The 27,439-nt window shown below is 38.2% G+C and overlaps 2 protein-coding genes across 2 annotated transcripts; one reads left to right on the top strand and one right to left on the bottom strand.

Moving 5' to 3' along the window:
• Positions 1-1,579: 1,579 nt before the first annotated feature.
• On the top strand, positions 1,580-11,788 carry lmod3 (leiomodin 3 (fetal)). The gene is made up of 4 exons (XM_079802165.1): positions 1,580-1,879; positions 5,205-5,476; positions 5,781-7,313; positions 11,332-11,788. The coding sequence occupies exons 1-4, from the start codon at positions 1,699-1,701 to the stop codon at positions 11,377-11,379; spliced, it is 2,034 nt and encodes a 677-aa protein (XP_079658291.1). The 5' UTR covers positions 1,580-1,698; the 3' UTR covers positions 11,380-11,788.
• A 3,104-nt stretch (positions 11,789-14,892) lies between these two features.
• naa10 (N-alpha-acetyltransferase 10, NatA catalytic subuni) lies at positions 14,893-25,892 on the bottom strand. Its single transcript, XM_079801907.1, has 8 exons — positions 25,719-25,892; positions 23,517-23,615; positions 23,282-23,340; positions 18,495-18,540; positions 18,272-18,387; positions 18,139-18,183; positions 17,223-17,307; positions 14,893-15,257 (listed from the first exon to the last, which is right to left on the bottom strand). Exons 1-8 carry the CDS (start codon positions 25,737-25,739, stop codon positions 15,066-15,068), a joined length of 663 nt encoding a protein of 220 aa, XP_079658033.1. The 5' UTR covers positions 25,740-25,892; the 3' UTR covers positions 14,893-15,065.
• Positions 25,893-27,439: the final 1,547 nt, after the last annotated feature.

The raw sequence follows: 27,439 nt of genomic DNA, 5'->3' as shown, positions 1-27,439 counted from the left end.
CATGGAGGCCGCACCTCGCAACTTGTAAGACTTAAAGGTTCTGCTGCTAACATCTTGGTGCCAGATACCACAGCACACATTCAGGGGTCTAGTGGAGTCCATGCATCGATGGCTCAGGGCTGTTTTTGCAGCAAAAGGGGGATCAACACAACATTAGGAAGGTGGTCATAATATTATGCCTGATTGGTGTAGCTTTTTAATTGATAAACAAAAATCTTAACAGTAAGAAATTAAAATGCATCAATTTAACAGGCAATATAATATTCATAGTTTGTCTTCCACAGTGTAATCAGATTACTTTACTAATTACTCTCTCTACTATCAACCTGCTGTCGAGGATAGACACAAAACTGATTTAATGAAATAAACAATATACAACGGCATACATTATTCATAAACTGAGCAAAGTGTGTAAGGGAGAGGGTAAAAACAGACATTTCAACATTCATTTATGATGTTAAATCCACTATTGTTTTATATAGAATTGTTCTATAGTCTATACAGTATTTAATGCAATTAAATCAGAAGTTGTAAGAAAAATTAAGAGTAAGTAATTAAATTACAGTAATAAGATTACTCAACAATCAATTACACCCAACAATGCTAACAACACATTACAGGCCTACATTAACGGCCATGAATGTAACCGATTACAAGTTGTGTAATTTAAGTGAACACACATGATCTATTGAGGATTAGTTAAAAAAATTAAAGTGATAGATACTGAATTGAGTGTCATACATAAGGGCATTTTTGATGATTATTCAACACAAAATAAAACGCTGTTAGTCTTTGTTGGTCTTGATCTGTGTCACAAATGATACAGTATTAATAGATTTTGAATATACCGAATGCCACCTATAAAGGCATCACCAAGAGTACTATAATATGTAACACTATAATGGGGCGCCTTATTTTGCTGGTGTAATATTATAAAATGAGCGGATATTGTGATATGTAAGGTCGCTGTCAACCCACACTTATTTTTATTAAAATTCTCTGATTGTCAATATGCAAGACATTTTAGCTTCCCAATCATTTCAGACAAACTCCACTTGCTCAAATATTTTACACCAGACAGCACTAATGTGTGTGGAGTCTTTCCATTCTACATCAGCCTGCTTTTCCTGACCGCCCAGCTTCCCCGCCTGACTGTTGTGTTCAACATCAGACAGATTTTATTTCTGTCCTCGTAGAACTGTGGAGGATTAGGGGTCAAATCTCTATATATTTCTAGTGCTGATGGTACATAGCTTTTAAACACGTGGAACAGGTTTGTTTTACTGGCCTTTCAAACAGCCAGGTTTAAAATGTCTATTTTTCTTGGCTCATCCTGTGATTCCAGTTAAATAAAATGTTTGTATCTGAAGTTGTTAGTGTTTGAGCCACCAGGGCCACTTGACTGACATGTCCACCTGCTGCTGTTTTTCTCCACCCTCTCTCTCTCTCTCTCTCTCTCTCTCTCTCTCTCTCTCAAGTCTGTCATGTTGAAATACAGGGGACGGACCAGCTGACTCAAGTTGCTGAAAAAAGTCTATGTCTGTATCTCCCCACTTGTTCCATAAATACCATCCCCTCTGTTGAATGGAGGTTATTTTAGATCATGCATGTGGCATAAGGCCTTGAGTCCTGCTGTGCCGCTCGCTGCGCTTTGAAACCAGTGGCTGTAGTGTAGTTCTTGAAAACACATAAGTGGACATGTCTGAGCACACTGATCAGGAGTCATACACAGAAGAGATCGATGAAGATGAGATTCTGGCCGGCCTCTCGGCTGAGGAGCTCAAACAGCTCCAGAGTGAGATGGACGACATTGCTCCTGACGAGAGAGTGCCAGTGGGAATGAGGCAGAGAGACGCTTCTCATGAGTCGACAGTTCGAGGTATTGAACTCTCTAGTTAATATATTCAGCTGTTTGTTGCCATTAGTCTTGAGAACATAGGCGATCTTTGTAAAAAAGCTCTGTGGTGCTGAAAGAAAATGAGTTTAACACTCAGCCTACTCCATCTCTAACTAGCTCCCAGTAGACCAGTGCTAAAACTGGTGGTAGTATCATACTGGAAATGATGGAACTTTTAAATATATTTAGGCAATATCACGCTCGCATTCATGTTGTTGTACTGAACGTATCAGCTGTCCTGGCATTCAGTACATGATTTTTAGTGTAATATCACTAAAAGGGATAATTAACATTTGCAGACAAAATGTGTCCAGTTTTTATATTTTTATTCCCTTATATCAGGCAGGGAGAGGGATTGAGAAACCTGTTTTGTTGATGGCAGTGGCACAGAAATTACTCTGCTATTTAACAGCATACATAAGAAGCTATTTGTGCCTGATATCTGACTTTCATTGGTTTAAAACAACATACTCAAATTTGTTATTAATAATAATAATAATGTTTGATTTTTAGAAAGCATGTAAACGAAGAACCGCCCAACGCGAAGTGCATTAAAATAGTTGAATGCACAGCTAGCCGTTCTTATACCATGGTAATCTGCCGGCAATGACCGCTTAAAGCTGTTATTGATGTTTGAAGCACAATATTTGTCCGAGGGTAAAACTGATTTTGGTCAGTTGCGGTTCTGTAGATCTAGCATTTTGCCTGCTTTGAATCATACAGAGATAAAAAATAGCGCATAAGATTACATTTATTTATTTGAATTAATTATCTAGAGCGAGAGATGAGAGATGCATGGTTCAGCAACCCTCTCTCCATTAAAGGATTAGTTCACTCCGGAATTAAAATTTCCTGATAATTTACTCACCCCCATGACATCCAAGATGTTCATGGCTTTCTTTCTTCAGTCGAAAAGAAAGGTTCTTGAGGAAAATATTCCAGGATTTTTCTCCATATAGTGGACTTCATCGGGGACCAACGGGATGAAGCTCCAAATTGCTCTACAAGGGCTCTACTTGAAAGTCTAGCGAAAAGTCATTTTCTTAAAAAATTATAAAAATGTATGTACTTTTTAACTACAAATGCCCATCTTGCACTCGCTCTGCGATACGCGTCCATGACTTTAATGACTTTCGCATCCACGATGCATTACGTAATCACGTTTCCATTAACCGATGTTATATTTTTCCTCTTGCGATAAGTCATTCCAAAAATCCTAGCAACCGATGTTGGTAGGTTTACATTTATCCCAGCCACCGCACTAGCCATTATTTTTAATCAAAGGGAGCAGCCACGTATGAGATGGTTCTGGGTATTTCTCCCTCCTTTCTCCTTCAAGGTCTTGATAAATTGTGGCATTTATTTTTTTAGCATCCAGTATTCCCGTAAATTGTTTCGTCTTTTAATAAAGAACTAACATATGGCACGATCTTTAAAGAATGATCAACTTTTACTTGCACCAGGTGGCCTGTAAATGCGAAAAAAACTGTTTCCATTGCAGTTTTGCGAAATATTCCTTTTTCGAAATGCCTGAAAAACCACCTCAAGCGAGCGTAAAAATTGTTTTTGCGATATATGGGAGTTCTTGCTAAATTGACGCATTTCCAATGGCCGTATTTTCATTTCAATTTGCGCAATTTGAAGGATAATGGAAACGCGGCTACTGTTGAAGGGCGAAAAACTCCATCTCATTTTCTCCTCCAACTTCAAAATCATCTGAAATCGACGTTTTACCTTTTTTTTTAAAGGACGTTTGACTTGCTCTTTGCACGTTCGCTTTGTATACACTGGGTCGATACTTCTGCCTACGTGACGGTAAACGGTAATACGATATACCGCAATAATGAACATGCACGATATTGTTATCGTGGGCACTTCAAAATACCGTGAATAATTATTTATTACGAATTATTCAGATTTTTAGAATGCATTTTAAGAATACTTTACCCATCAACCATTTAAAATGAACAATACGTCAAAGAGGAACGCGCACTGATGTAATCAGACCGTGCATGAGCCGAGCACATGGCGGAAGGAGTGAAGGAGAAAACACATTCACTCTCTGACAGCAGAGGGCGCTGACCGAACAGCAGAAATGCAGCCGTTTCCCCGGTAACCCTCGTAAACAAAACGATACGGTGCTCATCACGGAACCAAATACTTAATACTTAAAGACTTAAGGCTATTCATTTTCAAACTTAAACATTTTATATTTTAATCTGGACTAAATAACATGCCCTAGATGTTGTTTGAATATGTTCTGACTGTTGTTCAATCACACACTTTACAATAAGGCTCCATTATTTAATATTAGTTCATTCATTAACAAACTGACAATGAAAAATACTTCTAAAGCATGTATTAATCTTAGTTAAATGTACATTTTAGCACATTATTGAAATCAAAAGTTGTAACTGTATTATTTAATGGACCTGAGCTTACACTAACAGTTGCTTTTTTAAACTAACATTATCAAAGAAGAATAACTTCTGTAAAAATTTGGCTATTCATTCTTTGTTAATGTTAATGCATTAACTGGTGAGACATTTTTGTAAAGTGTTACCTATTGTTCGTTATAATTCTTTTGCACTTTAATCGGTTTTAAATATTTGTTTACTTTATACATTTGTGTGTATTGCTTTATTGTATTTAAATGTTCGGTTCTTTTGTTATAAGAAAGTTATTAAACCTGTTATAGTATGACAACACTTTTTTTGCAACTTATTTCAATATCTTGATAATACCATATACCGTGATAAAAGCTTCAGCAAATAATCACAACATGAAAATTTGATACCGGCACATGCCTAGTCACGTGTGACCTTTCCAAAGTGATGACATAATGCGTGGCGCATCGCAGATCAGGGCAAGACGAGCATTTGAGGTTAAAAAGTATATACATTTTTTAGAAAATGACCGATCATTTCGCTAAATGAGACCCTTATTTTAATTCTGGAGTGAACGAATCATTTAACAACGAAGCTATGAGTTTTTAATTACTTCAAAAAAGTAATGTAACTCCCTTGTTGCTGAGAAATATAAAATTTGATTCAGCAGCAAAGCTATTTTATTACTAAAAGTCTTGGGTCAGCGCTAATAGCAAGTGTCTGTGCTCCTGAATGTTTGTGTATGTGTGTGCGCTTCAATGAGGTACATTAATTATAGAACGGTGATTCAACCGTCTTGGAACTACCTGTGCAATAAACGGACAGAATCGAGTTCAGACAGACTATGGTATCAGTAAATTATAAGTTATACTTTTTTAAGTTGAACAATTGTTTTACAGTGTATATTGTTTCTATTTCAGATGGCAGCGAGCCCCAGTCAGAAGAGGAGATCGATGAAGATGAGATCCTGGCAGGCCTCTCGGCAGAGGAGCTCAAACAGCTCCAGAGTGAGATGGAAGAAATCGCTCCTGATGAGAGAGTGCCGGTGGGAATGAGGCAGAGAGACCACACTGACAAACCACCCACTGGATCATTTGATCACAGATCGCTGGTGGAATATCTGTACTGGGAGAAAGAGTCCAAACGTATGCTGGAGGAGGAGAGAGTTCCCACAACTCTATTACCCAGTCAGGTAAGATTAGTTATTGTTTGCATTATTTAAATTCAGCGTATTCATATCACATAAACTATTTTGCTGAAGTGCTTTGAACTCTGATTATTAATCATCAGATTTGACTATTTATAACTGCTGCAACCAGGAGGCCAATAATACTCCAACAACAAATGCTATGAAACAGCAACTGCGCTGTAAACAGGACATTCTATTTTTAGGCTTTGAGTTAGTAGCTGGAGATTAAATGTGTCGTAATTTGTGGTCTTCAAAAAAATTGTTCAACTCTTCAGATTTGACCCTTCTGTCCATTTGTCATCATCAGAAAAAAACCGACGAGGAGCTTGAAGCAAAAGAAGAAGAAGAAGAAGAAAAAGTTGAAGAGGTGGAATATGTCTATGAGGAGATCGTTGAGGCGGTTGAGGGAGGAGAGGGAGATGTTGTTGTTGATGAAGTGATTGAAGAAGTGATAATGGAGGTTGAAGAAGAGGACAAAGCAAGCAATCAGCCTGTCAAGATAGAACTTGAAGCCACCGACCCCCTAGTGACCTCAGAAGATGGTTTACAGCCACCTCCAGAAGTTGCCGATACAAAAGTTGAAGAAAATACTGAACAATCAGGACTTAATGAGACCGAATCTAAAGGGAATGAGGAAAAGAAAGCTGATTCCACCCAATCTGAACCTGCTCCCTTTTCATATGAGAACTGGGTTCCCGAGAAAGAGGAAAGGGTCATATCCAAGCTGAAGATCCCAAAACTTCCCCTAGGTGGAAACGCTTTCGTTAAAAAGACTGCAAGACCTTCTGGGAATGAAACGAATTTAGAGACCACTTTGGATAAGATCCACAACAACAACGCCTCTGTCACAGATGTCAATCTCAACAACATTGAAAACATTCCCAAAGTAATGCTCCTTGATTACGTCAATGCTCTCAAGAAGAACAGACACGTTAAGACCTTTAGCATCGCAAACACCGGCGCAGACGAAAACGTGGCATTTGCTCTAGCTAACATGCTCAGAGAGAACAGAAGCATCACCACACTAAATATCGAATCCAACTTCATCACAGGAAAAGGGATTGTGGCAATTATACGTTGCCTCCAGTTCAACGAGACACTTACTGAGCTCCGCTTCCACAACCAAAGGCACATGCTAGGACACCATGCAGAAATGGAAGTGTCTCGTCTCCTCAAAGCTAACAACACTCTTCTGAAGATGGGCTACCACTTTGAACTCCCTGGGCCTCGGATGGTGGTCACCAATCTCCTAACCAGGAACTTGGACCGTCAGCGGCAGCAGAGAATGGAGGAGCAGAAGAACCAGCAGATGAAAGAGCAAAGGAAGGTCATGGAGATGTACGAGAACTCTCTGAACTTGCCCCCTGGCATGCTGGAAATGCTAGGAGGCTACATACCGTTGTCCCTTCTGCAGGGCTCTCATAATGGGGCTGAGGAGAGTCCTGAAGGTTCTCCTGAACCTTCACCACAACCAAGTCCTCCTCAGCAGCTCCGCAAGACTCAATGTCTTAACCCACAACAACATCCTCCTAGTACAGACACAGGAAACCTCTTAGATGAAATACATCTGAAAAAGACTCCAAAACGAAGAGATCCACTTCTGGAACTGAACCAAAGGGATGAGAGGAGAGAGGGAAGAGCTAATGTTCAGCTGAGGAGTGTTCCTAGACAAAGAAGCACGGCAAGAGAAGGACCTGCAGATTTGAGAGCCAACCTGAAAGATATGATAAAGACTCTGAAGCCGGTTCCTCGAAGGCGAGAGCCACCTAAAGTGGAGGAAACACCTCGGGATCAGTTGCTCAGCGAGATTCGACAGAGCAACGTGGCCTATCTCAAAGCGGTACGTAAGTCTCTCGAATTACCAAACTGATTAGTTGCTGTGTAGATCGCATAGCTTTATTTAAAGCAGGTGTCTTGAGCGAGCCTTAAAGGTCCCATGGCATGAAATTTTGGTTTTCCATGAATGAGGTTTTTCAACAATAATATGAGTTCCCCTAGCCTGAATATTGTCCCCAAGTGGCTAGACATTTTGATGGGTGTAAACCGAGTTCTGGCTGTCTTTCTCTGCCTTTGAGAAAATGACAGCCCAGACGAGCTGATCTTGAATTTTCCTGTTATGACATCATAACAGGAACGGTTACCTCCCTTTCCTCCGCCCAGAGAATTTGGCACGCCCATGCGAGCGCCATATTTGTTTGTCCTCGAGAGATCATGGCTTGTGAACGAGTGAACGCTGGCAGTTTCTCAGTGTTTGGATGTACAAATGAAAACAGAAGTCTTTTTTCAGTTCCTTCTGATCTGTGATCAGTGATTTCTGATGTGTAGCTTATTATTCAAGTTCACACAGAACTTTATTATTCGTGCTGCAGCTTCTCTCTCTCCAGACAGAACAGTGTTTTCGTGTTTTCTATCTTGTGAGTCAGTATTTATGTCCTCGTCGCGTCTATCTGTTCTTAAATGTGCATACAGTAGTGAGTTTCTGCTCAACATCGGCAGAGTCACATCTTTAGAGATAAACCTCACGCACGCCGAAGCTCGGGCTGCACTGACCGGTCGGCCTTCAACATCACCGACCCCCAGTACTGCATCTGGCCCACTGCGGAGGCACCAAACGCGGGGTGAGATTAAGCAGACGGGGGGTAAGCGTGAGGGTATCTGGGCTAGGCTAGCCAGCTATCACCACAATAAACTGGATTACATTCGATTACTGCTGTTGTGTCTTTGTTTGCGAAGTGACCTCCGTCTCTCTGGCAGCAGGCTTGTGCCTCTTAGACCTCGTTAAACCACGCCCCCTCCACTCATTTCAAATGCAAAGATGTCAGCCAATCACAACAGTGGGCGTTTTCACTGAAGTCTCACAGTAGACACGTCCCTTGAAACAGGGCATTCAGCCAGAGGGCAAACATCAGTATAGAAAAAATGCCTTTTATTTCTAAATTATGACATTTTATGATGTAAAAATCATACTAACAATATAAGTACACCTCAGAATACATTATAAAATAAAATAAAAAATCCATGCCATGGGACCTTTAACACAACATAAGACAATGCGTAGATCATGGAGTGGCATGACACGCTGATTGGCTAAAGCTATTGAACTTCCAGGATCTGATCGCGTCGCAATCATGACTCCAACATCCTTTGAAAGCTCAACCAATGTAAACTGGATCTCGGGTGTGGTGGGTGGGTATAGTGGGTAGGTAGGAACGATGTGTAGAGACCAATCGTACACTTATTTACAGCTGGAGCGCGCTTGGATTGGTTTGATCGCTAAGATTGACAGGTCCTGATTTACCGTGCGTCATAGCATTGAATTACAGTATTTCAAAATATCTGTCTTGGCGAGTATTCACGCAAACATTATCTGTTATGTCTTATGTGGACGTTTGGTTAACTGTTGGGGAAAAACATACAGATGTGTTACATTATTAGATCCGTGCGGTACAGTAGGTCTTCTTATGTAGGCTCAGGCTGTCTGTCTCATTAATGTTAATCAAAAAATAGTGGAATCATGGGGAAAAAAAAGTTGAATATATATTTTTCCTATAGATATTTGGTGTTGACTTTGTGTGTGTCAAATTTTAAGGTATGGTTGCTAGGTGGATTTGACTACTTTCTATGAAGTAAAATATGCATTTTTGTCAGCAACAAAACATATCAGAAGTATTTTCTTCCTTCTTTTTAAAAGCTGACTTCCCATTCATTTTTCCAAGCTAACGTTGCAATTAACATAAATTTTTACACAACGGTCTATGACTATAATATGGGAACATTCCATAGGCGTAATGGTTTTTATACCGTACAAAACGTATTTTCTATCCTCTTACTCTGCCCCTGCCCCTAAACCTAGCCCTCACAGGAGACTGCACAGTTTACTTTCTGTGAAAAAAACCTCATTCTGTGTGATTTATAAGCATTTTGAAAAGTGAGGACATGGGGAACGTCCTCATATTTCACCCTCTTTTTGTAATACCTATGTCATACCCATGTCATTATACACATTTGTGTCCTGATATTTCACAAAAACATGCCCACACACACACACAAAACCTATCAATTGAGAAGCACTGCTTAATGGCTTTATGCTACTGCATAGATTACTCATTGTGCTTGGAGAACTCTGCCCCTGACCCCATGAGTTTAAGTGTGGTGCTGGTGTGAGCAACTCAAATAGACTACATTTTAGATTCATTTTTTAAAGTAGAGACTTGCTGCCACCTACTGGTGGTTTTAGTTTCCCATTTAAAAGTAGGCCCTATTATTTAATTTTCCAACATATCATATTTCTATTTTCAGTTATATATTTAAAACATTAATCTGATAACATTATGCAATTGTAAATGCATCAACACCACATCTAAATGCTAAGATGGATTTTGCTTACACTGATTTCATTTGATCGTTAACAAGCCAGTATGTATTTCACTGATTCTTGAGATAAGGTACATGTCCCAAACACAAAAGCCCTTTTAATGTTAAAAAGTAAGAATATCAACACAATAAAAATACTTAAAAAGTTACATCTAAGGGAAATGTGTACAATCAGGACATTATTGCTTATACTTAAAATCATTTCTTTAGTATTGTTTTAAAAGCACACTCTATAATTGCTCCTCGGTCAGCATGAGCTCACAATGTAAAACTGCCAAACAAAGTGTTTAAAAATGCAACAAAAAGTAAATATTGAATTATATTTTCCATAAAAAAATTGCTTTAAAAGTTGTGTCCTGACTTTGCGTCAACTCCGTCCGGATTTTTTTTATAATTCGGAATAAATCAGGCAGTGTCATGGGCAGCTTATCTCTGAGGAAAGTCCTGGAAGTTATATATATGTTTACTATTTTAAACAAACGATATTAAAGTCTCTGCGGTCACAGCCTTAACTTTTGATAAGTTTATTAAGGCAGCTAACTGAGGAAAAACCGAAATTGCTCCACTGTACAACACATGGTTAAGGAGGGAAAAAAAATATTTTGTAAACTCTGTCAGGTTTTATGTCTGATGGTTGACAAGTGCTCTCAAAAAATGTGATTAATATGTTTTTTTTTGCATATGGGAAATTCTTCTAATGTTTTTATGATTCTATTTACATATACTGTATGTTTGGCCTCAGCTCAACACCGTCAGTATGTCAACTTTTACACCGTCAGGTGAAGGTTTTTGTTCATTTTGAAAGAAACGTCTTATTCTTTTTTTTAAATTTATTGTGTAAAAATATTAAAACATCAATGGAACTACATGATATTATGTCTTAATTACCAAAGAACATTGGTGGTAATATGTTTAATATTAAAAGGAGGGAGGAGAATAGGGAATTTAGAAACTGGGTTGTTCATAATAGTGTGAAAACAAACAACAAATAAACAGAGAATGTTACATTGTTTTTGGATAGTTTAAATCAAATTAGCATTATTTTTTAGTGTGTCTGACGAAGTGTGACAAATTAAGTTATAGAGTGAATAAATATGAGACACGTGTCTACAAAAATACTAATTTCTAATAATGTAGTGTTAGTTTTAATTTTTTAACATCTAAAACATGTTTTGTCCCTTATCTCAAGAATCAGTGATTTATGAAAATTTGGTTCATTTTAATACTGCATTGTATTGTGATACTACTTTGAACTGTGATACTTCAGCTGGTATAGTATGTTAAACATTATGATATTGTAACAACCCTTTTGAGGAGAGGTGTGTCCTTTTACACAGACTTTTCATTGCTGTTTTATTCACTTTGATATTGTAATGCCAACTGAAAGGCTGCCAATGATCTTGAAATGTAATAGTCCAAGAAAGTAGTACCAGCGTTGTGTTAATATAATTTCAAAAGAGCTTACTTCTGTCTCACTCCTACAGGTACCGCTTCCAAAAATCCTGGAGTCAAGCGAAACCAGTCTCTTCTGAGCCACACAGTGGAACAGGGCAGGCCAACATCAGACAGATCATGGAATGAGGGCAGTTCATGTGGACAAACGATTCCATGGTGCTCCTCGACTAATGGAGAGAGTAGAGTGGTACATAATAAGACAGAGCAGTTGCATAATAATAAGCCACAACACGGTGGGCACTTTGATGAGATCCTGAACTGTCAAATTTAAACATCTATTTATATTAACCCCATCACTAAATGTTGTGAATGTTTTTGGCTACACATAATGCACATGGTAAATGTATTATTTTGTTTTTCTGAGTTTGTGTTCATGTATTTATAGTGTTAATAAACTCAATAGTGTAAATGTCACTCTGGACTTTTTCTTAATTATGATTTTCTAGTGACTGTTACCAAGATAAATATGTGAATGCAATAACTTTTTTTCAGTTGCATTCTTCTTCTTCTTCTTCTTATACAAGGGGCAGCCACTTAATGTTTGATCAGAAAAAACAGATCCTGTTGCATAAAGCAAAAATACAATTTACCTTTAACCAAAGCTACAGTCAAGAAGCTGAAGTCTAGATTTGTCATTGCCTTACATTTTTTAATTGAGCATTGAGTAAAATTAAAATGTAATGAACTCGAATTCAACACTTTACAATAAGGTTTTTATTAGTTAACAAGAGTTAACTACATTACAGTACATATACATTTACTTAAACATTAAAATCAAAAGTTGTATTTGTTAACAATAGTTAATACTGTGAACTAACATGAACAAACATATAATATTAACTGACGTTAACAAAGATCAACAAATTCAGTAACAAATGTATTGCTCATGGTTAGTTAATTCAGTTACTAATGTTAACAAATGAAACCCAATTGTAAAGTGTTACCTAATTAATGGATTTTCAATTCAAGCGACATAGCAAAGTACATAAACACATTATTATGGTAGGCTAAACGCACATTATTATAGGCCAGGCTTAAAATGCACACTTCCATCCACACCTTGGTTGGCAATGTGGATTGGAGCATTGTCCTGGAAAAACGTTGGGGAACATTGTCAGAGCAGAAGGAAGCAAGTTTACTTCCAGGACAACCTTGAGTCACGCGAACTTCAGAAAGACAGATCTGCCTGATTCTGGTCCGCTAATGGTTATACATTCTCTCTCACACACTGTGTAATTTGGTGGAGGATTGGCGATGATCTGGTCGTTCTTCAGTGAGGCTAGAATCAGGGAAGATTTGTCTTTGCAAAGGATGCATAACTCAAGCCACATTATCCTGAAAGAATAATTGCTTCCTTCTGCTCTGACAATAGTCCCAAATCGAAGGATTGTTTTTTTTCCTGCAAGACAATGCTCCAATCCACACAGCCAGGCCAAGTGTGGAATGTGGATGGAGGACCACCAGATCAAGACACTGTCATGGCCATCACAATCTCCAGACCTGAACCCTACTAAAGTGCAAGCAAGAGGATCACCAGCCATTAAATAAAACCAAGCTGATGTATATATACCGATCAGGCATACCATTATGACCTTCCTAATATTGTGTTGGGCTCCCCTTTGCTGCCAAAACAGCCCTGACCTGTAGAGGCATAGACTCCACTAAACCCCTGAAGGTGTGCTGTGGTGTCAGGCACCAAGATGTTAGCAGCAGATTTCTGTAATTTGCGAGGTGGGGCCTCCATGGATCAGACTTGTTTGTTCAGCACATCCCACAGATGCTCGATTGCATTGAGATCTGGGGAATTTGGAGGCCAAGTCATCACCTCAAACTCATTGTGCTCCTCAAACCATTCCTGAACCTTTTTTGCTTTGTGGCAGGAGCATTATCTGCTGAAAGAGCCACAGCCACCAGGGAATACTGTTTCCATGAAAGGCTGTACATGGTTTCAGCAATGCTTAGGTAGGTGGAACGTGTCAAAGTAACATCCACATGGATGGCAGGACCCAAGGTTTCCCAGCAGAACATTGCCCAAAGCATCACTGCCTCCGCCAGCTTGCCTTCTTCCCATAGTGCACCTGGTGCCATGTGTTCCCCAGGTAAGCGATGCACAAACACCCGGCCATCCACGTGATGTAAAAGAAACCATGATTCATCAGCCCAGGCCACCTTCTTCCATTGCTCAGTGGTCCAGTTCTGATGCTCACGTGCCACTGTTGGTGCTTTCGGCGGTGGACAGGGGTCAGCATGGGCACCCTGACTGGTCTGCAGCTACTCAGCCCCAAACACAACAAACTGTGATGCTCTGTGTATTCTGACAGCTTTCTATCAGAACCAGCATTAACTTCTTGAGCAATCTGAGCTACAGTAGCTCGTCTGTTTGATTGGACCACACGGGCCAGCCTTCGCTCCCCACGTGCATCAATGAGCCTTGCCTGCCTATGACCCTGTCACTGGAGCACTTTTGATAGAGACTGACCACTGCAGACCGGGAACACCCCACAAGAGCTGCAGTTTTGGAGATGCTCTGACCCAGTCGTCTAGCCATCACAATTTGGCCCTTGTCAAACTCTCATCAACTTTAAACGGCGACATAATGTTGACTTGCTGCCTAATATATCCCACCCACTAACAGGGTCCGTGATGAAGAGGTAATCAGTATTTCTCCAGGTCATAATGGTATGCCTGATCGGTGTATATAATTCCCGGCTTAATGACCATGGGAAAATGTAGGTCCCTTGGCTATTATAGTGGGCGCCTCCCGCAGCTTTACATCAAGGGCTGTTTTTAGTATTCAATAACTTGGGCGGCCCCAGTCACTGGATCAAGTGGGTAACTTAGATGCTATTATTCACAAACACCAGAAGAGCAATGCTTAATATGAGGGGGGAAAAGTATGCCAAACCTTGTGCTGTCTCCAGCTGTGGGTATAAGCCTCTCATCTGTCGCTCTGTACATCCTTCTGGTATCGTCAACTACAATAGTTTCATTGCTCCATTCTTCAATAAAAGCCTCTTTGTAAAGCATTGCATTGTGACATATTTATTAAAACAATCCTCAACCAAATGTGTCGCACAATGTTAAAATAGAATGACATTAATCAGGGACCCTATTCTATTTTTCCATTTTGTCACCTATGTTAGTATACTCCCAAAGGTTGACAAAACATTGTTACAGATCTTCAAATACATCTTTTTCGGACAATCAAAGGAAAAATGTTGATGACAACATGCAACGTAGCCAAAGTTTTCCCTTAGTTTTTTTCCACGTACAGAAGACAACGTTGTCAAAACAATCCCCAGTCACACAGATCAACGAAAACGACTAAAGAACGCTGTATTCTGCTGCCAGGCCAGTTGTTGGTGATGTCACTTAGTAAATAATATATATATATATATATATATATATATATATATATATATATATATATATATATATATATATATATATATATATATATATATATATACACACATTTCTCATAAATGGGCCTTTCTTGCTTTGAACTAATGAACTGTTCATATAAGTCTTAACCTTCACATCAATCAAAAAACCAAACATTTTGTCAGGATAAATGACACCACCACATATGATGTTTACTCTCCAATTTTATTGACAAATCTCCTCACAAGTAATTTCATCATTGGGAACTGCTTTTACAAAGTCACTTTCCTGCATTCTAAAAATAAAACCATCAGAGCATATAAACACTGCAAACCTATTTGAAACCTAAATGATGGGTGTGAACAGACTGAAATGTGAGTTAAGAGTCCGATGAGGAGTCTTTGACGTCTGTGCTCTCCGTGGCCTCGCTGACCTCGCTCATTTCTTTACTCTCTCCTCCGCTGTCTCCATCTCCATCCTGCACCGTCAGCTTCTCCACCAGGCCAGTGACAGATGTGTCATGAGATGGCGGAGCCTCCGAGCCCCACAGACGAACACCTGGTTTCTGCAACTGCACAACAGGAAAGGTTAGTGTTTTTCATAGTGGGAGCAAACATGTGGGAGCTTCCACTGACTACAGGAAGACATACTGGTCAATATAATGTGTAAAATGTGTTTTTGAGAGAGTAAAACTACCATAAGCTTTTTACTTTTTGAAGGTGAACCCAATTTAACCCTGTATAATTTTCAATTTAAAATCCGTGGAAGGTGCGACTCAATTGCACTGACCAAATGTAGGCGTGTAATTTCTTCCACTGCATTTTAGACACTTTCCCACCTACAATAACTGAGCAACTTACAGTACGTTTTTGAATAGGCATTCAGAAACCACTTGGAGCAAAAGTCTGAGCCCCCTTCTGAGTTCAGCATAGATACAGCAGCCATGACTAACGTTACCATCCAAACAGGGGAAATCCAGGTGGAGGGAAATGGAGTGTGTGTGGGTCGTTTCCAGAAGATTCGGGAACATTTTTTTGGCCGTGTTATTCTTCCACACATGTTCAGTGGGTGTAGAGGGTCAGGTTACAATTTGGGAAATTTAAATTTAGGGGGGAAAAAAAGCTGTATTTGGCATGACAATTATGAATAAATTAGGGCTGCTCGATTATGGAAAAAATCATAATCACGATTATTTTGGTCAATATTGAAATCACGATTATGTAACACGATTATTTCACATGACTTTGGGAATGTGTTGTATTTATTAAAAATACACCTTTCAACAATTCAATTGAAATTGTAACATTTGTTGTACTTTTTGAACTATTAAAATAAATAATATAACATTCAAATCAAAGTATAAAAGTATTCACGTAAAAATGATAACCACCAATAAATAAGATCAACAATATGGTTCGGCTAGATATGCTTTACAGGTACGTCTAACATTAGTTTTCAGGTACAGAAATGTATCAAATGTAAAATAACATTGCATATTTGAGTGCATAAATTAAAGATTAATCCTATTAAACTTACAAATGCTATTCAATCAAGAGCAGTGAGTGATGTCCTTGTCTTTTGTTGTTTGACATTAAACAGACAGCAGTAAAGTCTACTGCCTCTTTAAGACCTAATGATCGGATATGCGTCGTCTTTCTCGACTGTATAAAGTTCACTTAAGGCATATACAGACTATGTCTGCTAGGATACTCATCAAGATGGACATGTTGACATACGTTTTGTGTGAGTTTGTCCGTTCAAGAGCAAGACTTGAAAGAGAACTCAATATTTGCGCGCTGAGAGATGTGTGCGCGCTCTCGGATGAGTGCACAGAGATACATTTTCTCACAGCGTGAGCGGCTTCTCATTCGCGTCTTCTGGCACTAAACTCGGGTGATGACGGCGAAAACGACTGGTCATATTCGAAAATATGGCAGCACTCGCATGCATTGAACAAAGTTTACAAAGAGAGAATTATTTGAAAAATATGAGGGGAAAAAAAGGACGTTTACACGGCACCCCTGCTCTCGTCAGTTTTTGTTTCTTTATTAGATTGTCATAGGTCACTGTTTAATTTTCAAGTGGTTAAACAAATTCGTGGTGTTCTCTTGCGTTGCAGCCACTACCATGTAGCAAATCTTGCACGTAGCATGTTTCTGCTCGTCGTCTGATTCCTCGAAGCCAAACTGTTCCCAGACAACGGAGTTGGTTTTGCCTTTTTTGCTCACCAAACGCTGCTGTAACTGCCCTCCTTCTGCCATCTTTACTCGCGCAGAGTTTTTAAATTCTAGCGGATTATATGCACACGAGACTCACGACCTGAGAGAGATTTGTGGCTTCGAGAGGGGCGGATGAGCGCGTGCGCGTTTCATTCAGAACGCAAGACAAAATAAGAGTGTTCTTGCGAAACTGAACATGAAAATAATCAAATAATCGTTTTTTCTCGATTGTACTATTTTGGTGACCGTTGGGAGGCAAAATCGAAATCGAAATTCGATTAATTGCACAGCCCTAGAATAACTGCAACGCCACATACCTCATCTGCCATCTGTGTGAGATTCCTCTTCATGGCATAAGCATCTTCTCCATCCGCATAATATTTGGGCTCTACTTCACTAATCCTGCAACACAGTATGAACAGCAATGAAAACGTTTTGTATGACTATGATACAATCCATATCAGTACATACACTTCCCATCACTAGTGGACACACCCCCTGCTGCTGATTGGCTACAAGCTAATTGGCCGCTAGAGACAGGCTACAAAAGGAGCAGAATCTCATTGAGCTCCATGTTAAAATGTCCAGCTTTACAGCAGAATAAAACATGTTTACAGCCTGGTACAAATTGTGTTTTTGGTCTATACGGCTTATTTTGCCTTTCATGACAACTGTGAGGGGGTGAATTTTTTAATAACTCATTCGTTTACATTATATAAAGCCTTAAAGTTCTGCATAATTAAGGGCGTGGCCACTTTGAGTGACAGGTGGATTGCCATTTATCTGCGGTCTGTTAGTCATCACGTCACCTCAGCTCCGCCCACGTCCCGCCTCTTTGCCCATTTTCTGTTACCCGGGAGTGACGCTGCCAAGATGGCAACGGCCGACTTTAAGGCTTCAAAAACTCTATTCAGAAACATATGGGTGACGTCACGGACACCATGTCCATATTTTTTACAGTCTATGTATTTAACACTAATTAATTATTATATTTAAACTCAGTTAATCAAGATAGACTCAAGACATGCGTTTGAAGTGGAACTACTTCTAAAGGGTCACAGAATGCATTCTTGCATCCCTCTGCGATTCCATTCTGTTGCACTCCATCTAGCCATTTATGAAGTGAAATTTGAAATTAATTCATTTAGTTTTAATCAACTGAGAGTCAGAATTTATTCATAATACAAATATAATGGAATAGAAGGGGGAAAAAAGAAAAGAAGTGATACTCACTGAAACTTAAGTGTGTTTGAGTACAAGTGAAGAGCGGCCCGGTTACTGAAATACAAACAGCAACAAGGTTAGGAAAATCACTCCAGCAAATCTCTGACGAGAGAGAGAGAGTGAAGGCGCTGGTAGATCATACCTCTTCCTGACATGTAAAGAGACATATTTGGCATTGAAGTTCTCAATCATGGCTCTGCTGGCTTGATCCATCAGTTTTTGAGCCAGTCCAAGACGCCTGTGAGAGCGTTTAACGGCCTGTATTAACACACAGCAGTGCATTTATTTATACACATGAAAACAGAACGAAAGACAATATCAGCACAAATGACACAAAATAACAGCCAATGTTTTCCAACACTAACCAATGATGTAATGTGTCCATGAGGCACATCGTCAGGATCCTCCTCCCTTTGGAATTTAAGACACACAGTTAACATAAAATAATACTTCTCTTATTTCATTAGAATGTTTGGTCACTTTATATTAGATGTCTTTAACTACTATACTTACAAAGTACATGAACTTATTGTGTTGTTATATTGAGGTGGGATACAGATGAGGTTAGGACAGGTTGGGTAGGATTAAGGGTAGAAAAGGGTCAAAAGTGTAATATAGATGTAACTACAGAAATTAATTACAGACGTATAAACATGCAGGTTAAAATATAAGTGCAACGTAAATCAAGTGCATTGTATCAAATGATCAATTTAAATGTTAGCACATATTAGTTAAAGACACTTAATATAAAGTGGGACAGAATGTTTTATTTCATTACAATTATTTTTATAACATAATAATTATTTATGGACATATGCAACATCTCACACTTAAGTCCTTCAGTCAACATTTAAAGGGATAGTCCACCCAAAAATGGAAATTATCCCATGATTTACTCACCCTCAAGCCATCCTAGGTGTAAATGACATTCTTCTTTCAGATGAATATAATCAGAGTTATATTAATAAATATCCTGGCTAATTCAAGCTTTATAATGGCAGCCCAAAAAGTGCATCCATCCATTATAAAAGTGCTCCACACGGTTCCGAGGGGTTAATAAAGGCCTTTTGAAGAGAATCAATTGGTTTTTGTGAGAAGAATATCCATATTTAAAGCTTTATAAAGTAAAATATCTAGCTTCCGCCAGACCGACTTCCGTATTCAACTTAAGCAGAAAGTGTAACGCCTCTCACAGTTCAAAACTCTTTTATCAATGTCTGACGTCATACGTTGCGTCAGTTATGCTTTTTCCGTAAGTTGAATGCGGAAGGTGGTCTGGCGGCAGCTAGATATTTTACTTTATTAAGTTTTAAATATATTTTAGATAGATTTTTCATACACAAACCCGTCAATTTGCTTCAGAAGGTCTTTATTAACCCCCGGAGCCGTGTGGAGCACTTTTATAATGGATGGATGCACTTTTTGGGCTGCCATTCACTGCCATTATAAAGCTTGGAAGAGCCAGGACATTTTTTAATATAACTCCAATTGTATCTGTCTGAAATAGTGTTCATTTCATAAACGAAAATATGATGAAAAATGTATGTTGACAACCTTTTTTTCATTACTAAGACGAGACGAAGACGAGATGATGCAAACGTCCTTAAACAATAACTTTGACTATATATTATCATGCAATATTATTGACAAAAAAGACGAGACTAAAATGTAGTGTAAAAAATAAAAACTTGACCAAAATCACTGTTTTTGTTGAGGGGAAAAAGAAGCATTCATGCTTGCGATTGCCAGATTTCAATCATTTAAATCCCCAATCAGAGCTTTTCTGTTAAAAGAACACGTATTCTAGCCGGTGTTTCACTTCAACTTTGCAATCCGGCAACCATGCACACGCGCAGATGATCAGAAAACACCATAAACAAGTAAGCTGCATTTCAGCAATCTTCATTTGAGATTTTCTGCTTAAAGGTGGGGTAGGTAAGAATGATCTAAAACACTTTTGTCCAAATTTGTTTAAACTTTCTTTATATGTCAATACATAATTAAAATTTAAGTACTCGGAAAAAGAGAGTATAAAAATCGAGTGACTCTAGACTTTTTAATCTGCAATAAACACCGCTCATTATTTTCGTTCGGGCCGAAACAAGTGATTGGCTTGGGCGCCTGTCACTCTCTCTCGCTACCATGGCTACCGCCGCTTTTGCTCCAGGATCTGCCCACATGCGATCACCCCACTGTTGCCAAGTCGGGCTACTTCAAACACTGTTGCCGCGGGCTGTTTTTCATGTCTGCGGGTTGAAGCGACCCCAATTATGTGATATTCTGCCCCGGGATTTGCGAATTTTAGCAGGCAGCCCTACCAAAAAGACACATATTTTACCCCCCAAATGCGATTTTTACCGGAGAAACACGATTGGGCTTGTTTTGGGCTAGTTTTGAGTAGCAATTGGGCAAATTTTGTTGTGAAAACCTGGCAACCCTGGCGCACTCATTTGATTTGGGGAGTTCAAGAGGCTGTTTTCTACTGCACAGGTAATCTTTCATTTTGATTATAAAATTTTTTTGGTTTATGTTTTCATGAAGCATGTCTCACTAGCACACGTAGCTGCCTAATACAGCTAACATAACATTACTTAAAGTTACAATGTTATACACTTAGCGAACCATTAGTAGAGATGATAAATACTCAATATGCTTAGCTCAAGTTGATCGCTGTTGTGTTGAATTTCGCAAAATGTAACTTTAGATAACAAAATGCATGTGTAAAAGCTAGTACACCGCATCCAGGAACTTTTTTAGAAGTAAGTTAGCTTTAGCTACTACCCTCTGTCTAAACTCTTTTACCATGGTCACTGGGAACTTTACCTGCACGTTTATTTCGGCCCTTGGTTTGTTTTTATATACTCTACCTATGTTTACTGATGTTTTTATCTTGTATCTGTGGGTCGTAGACACTGTGTTGTGTGTGTATTTTAAACTTTACCAGTATCGTTATTCTAGCTTGAAAGTGAGTACTAAAAGACATCTTATTTGTTTATATTCATAATGATAAAGTTAGATTTTTTATTACATGTGATTCTGACATGATGTCACTACATGCACTTCTTCTCCGCTCGCCTCAGGTAAATAATGCGTCTTTCAGCTGAGCTGATCGCGGTCGGCGTAGCGCGTTCATGTGTTTTGGGGGCGTGGCTTTGGAAAGAGCCCAGAAGGGAGAAGGTGGAGTGAATGGAAATAATGAGCTGTCTTTAAAACAGTTGTGAGAGGTCTACAGACACTCAATTTTTATACTTTCTTTTTCAGAGTACTTACATTTTAATTATGTATTGATATATAAAGAAAGTTTAAACAAATTTGGAAAAGAATTTGGAAATTTGGTTTTTTAAACCAAATCCTACCTACCCAACCTTTAAATTAAAGTGTCATTCAGTCAGTCTGTGTTCAGTTACGACTCGCGAGCCGCTTGAGCGACTAAATCTGCCATCAAACCTCCTCAGTGATGAACTGAAATAAATCCATGGAGCTCTCGAATATTTGCGATTGTGTTTGCTGAATAACTGCACTTACATTTATTTTAACTTATATGATTAACTTAAGCTCTGTGTGACAATACAGTCTTTTTAGCTGTTGTTTTAATAGAAAAACATTAAAGTAATGTGGAATTTCACTGTTTGAAATTTTTAGAGAAGCGTCTTATTTTTCCATTAGGCCTATATGATAAATAGCCTATGATAAATCATTAAACTAGAAGAGGTAAAACAAACCACGCGTATGGGTCGACATTCTCTTGATTTGTGCTTAAAGGTGAAAGTGCAACAATAAATACATTTCTCAAATGACAACAATCCTTGTGATTATAATTTGGAGCAAAATAATCTGGATTATCAATGCACCCTGACTAAAATGCTCAGACATTTAGTCGACGAAAACTTGACCAAACAAAAACAGGACAAGGCTGACTAAATATGATAAAAAAACAAAACAAAAACAAAACATTTGACACATGACTTAGACTGAGACTAAATCAAAAATTAGCTGACGAAATTAATGCTAGTCTGAAAGAAGAATGTCATATACAGTGCATCCGGAAAGTATTCACAGCGCTTCACTTTTTCCACATTTTGTCATGTTACAGCCTTATTCCAAAATAGATTTAAGTCATTATTTTTCACTCAATTCTACAAACTATACCCCATAATGACAATGTGAAATAAGTTTGTTTGAAATCTTTGCACATTTTTTTTTTTTTAAACGAAAAAAAATAATAATATAAATAAAAAAAATCACATCACGTCTGGGTTCTGGCTGGGCCACTCAAGGACATTCACAGAGTTGTCCCGTAGCCACTCTTTTGTTATCTTGGCAGTGTGCTTAGGGTCGTTGTCCTATTAGAAGATGAACCTTCAAACCAGTCTGAGGTCCAGAGCAGGTTTTCGTCAAGGATGTCTCTGTACATTGCTGCATTCATCTTTCCCTCGATCCTGGCTAGTCTCCCAGTTCCTGCCACTGGGAAATATCCCCACAGCATTATGCTGCCACCACCATGCTTCACTGTAGGGATGGTATTGGCCAGGTGATGAGCTGTGCCTGGTTTCCTCCAGACATGACGCTTGGCATTCAGGTCAAAGAGTTCAATCTTTGTTTCATTAGACCAGATAATTTTGTTTCTCGTGGTCAGAGTCCTTCAGGTGCCTTTTGGCAAACTGTGCCTTTTACTGAGGAGTGGCTTCCGTCTGGCCACTCTACCATACAGGCTTGATTGGTGGAGAGCAGCAGAGATGGTTGTTCTTCCGGAAGGTTTTCCTCTCTCCACAGAGAAACGCTGGAGCTCTGTCAGAGTGACCATCGGGTTCTCGGTCACCTCCCTGACTCCCTTCTCCCCCGTTCACTCAGTTTGGCAAAGTTTGGATAAATTTGCAAAGATTTCACACTTCTTTCACGTTGTCATTATGGGGTATTGTTTGTAGACTTGAGGGAAAAAAAATATTAATTTAATCCATTTTGGAATAAGGCTGTAACGTAACAAAATGTGGAAAAAGTGAAGCGCTGTGAATACTTTCCGGATGAACTGTACACCTAGGATGGCTTGAGGGTGAGTAAATCATGGCCTAATTTTAATTTTTGGGTGAACGATCCCTTTAAAACATCTTCTAAATTGCACTATATGAAAGCAATAAAGAAAAACAACACTTACATTTTTGCCAAAACATATCCCACTATCTTCCCGTTCTCATCCTCTGCTATGTATGACAGCTGGAAAACAAACACAGCAGTTCACCATGATGATTCAACCATTTGTTTAGCATGTTTTACAATACATATCGTTTCAAAGAAGCTTGACAGAAAAAGGCATGTTTCAAATAGTATAGTCAAGAAGGCAGAGGTGAAAACCTCATCACTGTTTGCATGGAAATCTATAGAAACCAGACCTGCGGCCAGGACAGGCCATGGTAGAAGTAGTACTTCATCTGATAGTTCTCTGGAAGACACAGCAGGTTGCAGTGCTGCATGTTCATCAAATCCTCTGGCTGGAAACATGTAAAAGAGAAAATCAATCTGTCTATTTACCACACTGTAGTGTAAACTAGGGCTGTAATCAACCAAAGAAAATCTTGGTCGACTGAAGTCCTGAAATTTTCGACTAAAAATCGACTAAAATGACATTAGGAAAAAAACATTAAATTAATTAGCTGCGCACTGTGCGCAGTACTTGGTAGCCTTGTTGTCTGCCTAAATGAATTATAAATAAACATAAAAAATTAGAAGGCTATTTGCAGTATATTAAATAGTTTTTGACCTGATTATTTTGCACTGAAATGTGTCTGACACACGAATCTGTCAGCTCTGACAGCGTTGCATCACGTGCACCTGTGCAATATCATAGCCTATGACTTCCGAAAATATAGTACTGTGTTGTCAACTAGATATCATCACAAGAACTTTTGAGGAATATGCAACATAATTTAGATAGTTGTTTTTGTCATATGTATTATAATAACTGACAGACAGTATCATTTCAGCCGCTCTGTGCAGCTCGAACATATAGGAGCTCAGCTTCGCGGCTGAGACACGAATAGACTATTAACTTAAAGATTTTACTCTTAAACACAAAAGGCACGTCCACTTTAATAAAAAATTAATATTTATTAAACAAGCCAGATCAAGAGCAGAAAAAAACGCTCTCACAATTAAATAAATAATATACAAGAAAACTAGCCTTCTTCAATCTGTCTCTCTTCTCCAGTGGGTTGGGCTAATCCAAAAATTAACGCGGCAAAAAATCGACCAATCAGAATTTTGGTCGAGCCAGAACGTATCGACTAATAATCGACTAATCGACTGGGAGATTACAGCCCTAGTGTAAACCCTCAAAATACTTAATTGGTTTGAGTAGGACAAACTTAATTTAAACACATTAGTTCCATTAAATTAACTGTTATGAGCATTTAGAACGTTCTTTTTCTTTTGAGTTCACAGCACTAACTGAACTGTTTCATAGTTTTGAGTTGTATGAACTAATTTCCTTTCATTTGACCAACTTAAGTTTAACTGAAACTGGGCAGGGATTTTTTTATTTCCCAGCATGCTTTGCCCATGGCACTCGAAAGGGAGAGTAAATGCTAAAATGAAGTGTTATATAATGTTTTGTGTGCAAGATTAATTGAAAGGGAGATTTAGTAGTGATTAATGTTTTGTTATGCTAATTTAGACGAGTTTCTGTTAATGTGGGATTTTGGAGTTACCATAATGGTGACAAGTGGGGCATGCTGCTTAGTTTGAGAGCAGTCGTTTCAAGTTGCTGTACTCATTCAGTGAGTGCTATACCACGCTACTGTTAACAAATTAGCCTTTTCTGAATTATATTGTTATAGCTGGCAAAATATATAATTCAACTTCTTCGAGTTCTGACTTATTGGGGTTTAAAGGTGAAGTAAATAACATTTGATTTGCAAGAACTCCAAATAAAAAAGTGAATTAACTAAATATTTTTATGTTAATTGTTATCCAAATGTATGCGTTAAGCTAACTCAGTACTTCAAGTTAGGAGCATTTAACATCCATTAAAAAGAGTACTACAAAGTACAAACTCAAAACTTGATTGTTCTGCTTATTTAAAATTGGCAACATCATAACTAAAAAAAATTGATCTAACATATTACCGAATTTCTTTTGAGCTAGGCAAACTTATTTAGGTTTACAGTGTACCTAGCAATAGTACTGAATCTTGTACACAAAATGCATTAGCACAAAAAAAAAAAAAAAACACCTGCCTGTTTAATTATAATATTCAGAGAGAGGCTGAAAAATAGTAATGTGTAACAAAAATATATTTTTGGTGCATGAATCTTGACTGACATTAGTGGAGCTCATGGAAAAGACAAAATTACTGAACACGGCCCCTTTAAAAGTAGCAACGTGTGTGCAATGTTCATCCCAATAAAACACAAAAAGGTAAATACAATAAAAAGACAAATAACTAACACAGAATATCTGCACTCAATGCCTCGTTGTACTGAGGTTCAAGCGGTCGGAACGCGCTTATAAACCCAAAATGGGTTTCGGGCACAGGCACTGTCTGTCTGTCTGTCTGCTGACTGAACTAATTTCTGCCTTTGCTTTCATTTACTCACCCGTGCGTTGCGTATATTCATTTTGACCGCTGGGCTGCTTGATAAATATAATACTTGATATAAATACGGCTGTCAAATGGACACAAACGGTCTTCAGTTGAAGCGAATAAGCAGGCGGACGGACACAGCTACACCTCTGCAACCATGTTGCCCATGACAGGAAGACGGATGCTCGGCTGTTAAACTCCTTCCGGTGATAAATATGATAAAAGTCCTTTAAAAAATGGGAAATTAACTTACACGAAACCAGTTTATAGAAGAAAAAAAAAACATTTATAGATTTAAATGCTGGTTTATTTACTTTTAATCTTTACATTTATAATCCGATTTATGAATAAAAATCAGAGTACAGGATTATTTGAGCAAAAGTCCACGTATTACATTGATGGATTTCAATTTTTGACAATTTTTGTCTACTACTTTTCCAGTCGTTCGTGTTTACTGTGTATGTTTTTTGCTGGGGAGGAATTGTGTATGACATTATACTTAGATTTAAAAAAATCACTTATTTGTGTACAACCGTTTCCATGAAGACAAAAAACAAACAGACATTTGAAAGTAGGATTGCACTTTCTGAGCCCCCATTCTCCTCATGTCCAGATACATTTGCTCTATTACTTTTCCAGGCCTGGACTCCACAATTTAAAAATTTCCTAACATTCCTATGTTTTTAATGAACATGGAAAACACTCACTCATGGCTTTACTGAAACTGGCCAAAAGAGAATATGAACTTACCCTCTGGGGTTCTTCATTTATGCGTCACACTTAGGACCTTCGGGTCAAAAATGACCCGGAGAGCGGGATTAAGATAAAAAAAGATTTGAGTAAAATCAATGAAATATATTTTTGTTCAATAATATTTTTTCTTTTCTTTTTTGGTGTTTAGAGATAATTTTATGATTTTTAATTAATATTTATGCTATAATTATGACCCATTTTTTCCCATTGAATATAATACAATTTTTATATATATATATATATATTTTTTTTTATTAAAGCTGTATTTCATTTTAGAGTCAAGCCTAGGCCTCATGAAAGCAATTTTTTAAATAAGATCGGTGCCATCCGGTGGACACATTGAGCATTTTTATCACGCAATAGCACATTTTTACCACTATAGTGGATCTTGCGTTTTATAAAACATTTTTTAAAATCGTAGCTTGATTGGAATGGTCCGAAACGTGGTGAATTTATTGGTACTTGGTATATGAACACCCCAAAAAATTTGGGACAGGATTTGAAAAGTCTAAGTGGTTGTAAAAAAAATAGTCACACTCAGGACCTTTGGGTCAAAAATGACCCCCAAAAGAAATGAATGGGAAATTGGCAAAAATATGTTTTTTTTTGTGTGCATACAATCTACAAATCAGCCAGGATGCAGAAAAAAGGACTCAAAAGTGAAGGGGTAAATCTCTAAAACATCAAAAGAAAAAACAGAAAAAAAAACTCACTCACTTATACACACAAAAACACACGCACACACAAATGAATGTGTGCCATTCCAAAAGCTAATTGTGTTTTTGTGTGTGAGTTTTTTTGTCTGTTTTGCACTCTTGATGTTTTAGAGATTCACCCCTTCACTGTTGAGTCCTTTTTTTTCTGCATCCTGTCTGATTTGTAGATTGTATGCACAAAAATCTCTGTATTTTCATATTTTTGCCAATTTCCCATTCATTTTCTATGGGGGTCATTTATGACCCGAAGGTCCTGAGTGTGACT

The sequence above is a fragment of the Gobio gobio genome, assembly GCF_949357685.1.
Source record: "Gobio gobio genome assembly, chromosome: 21".
NCBI classification, from domain to species: domain Eukaryota; kingdom Metazoa; phylum Chordata; class Actinopteri; order Cypriniformes; family Gobionidae; genus Gobio; species Gobio gobio.
Note: the sequence above shows the minus strand (reverse complement) of the source record. Positions and strands in the feature narration are given on the sequence as shown.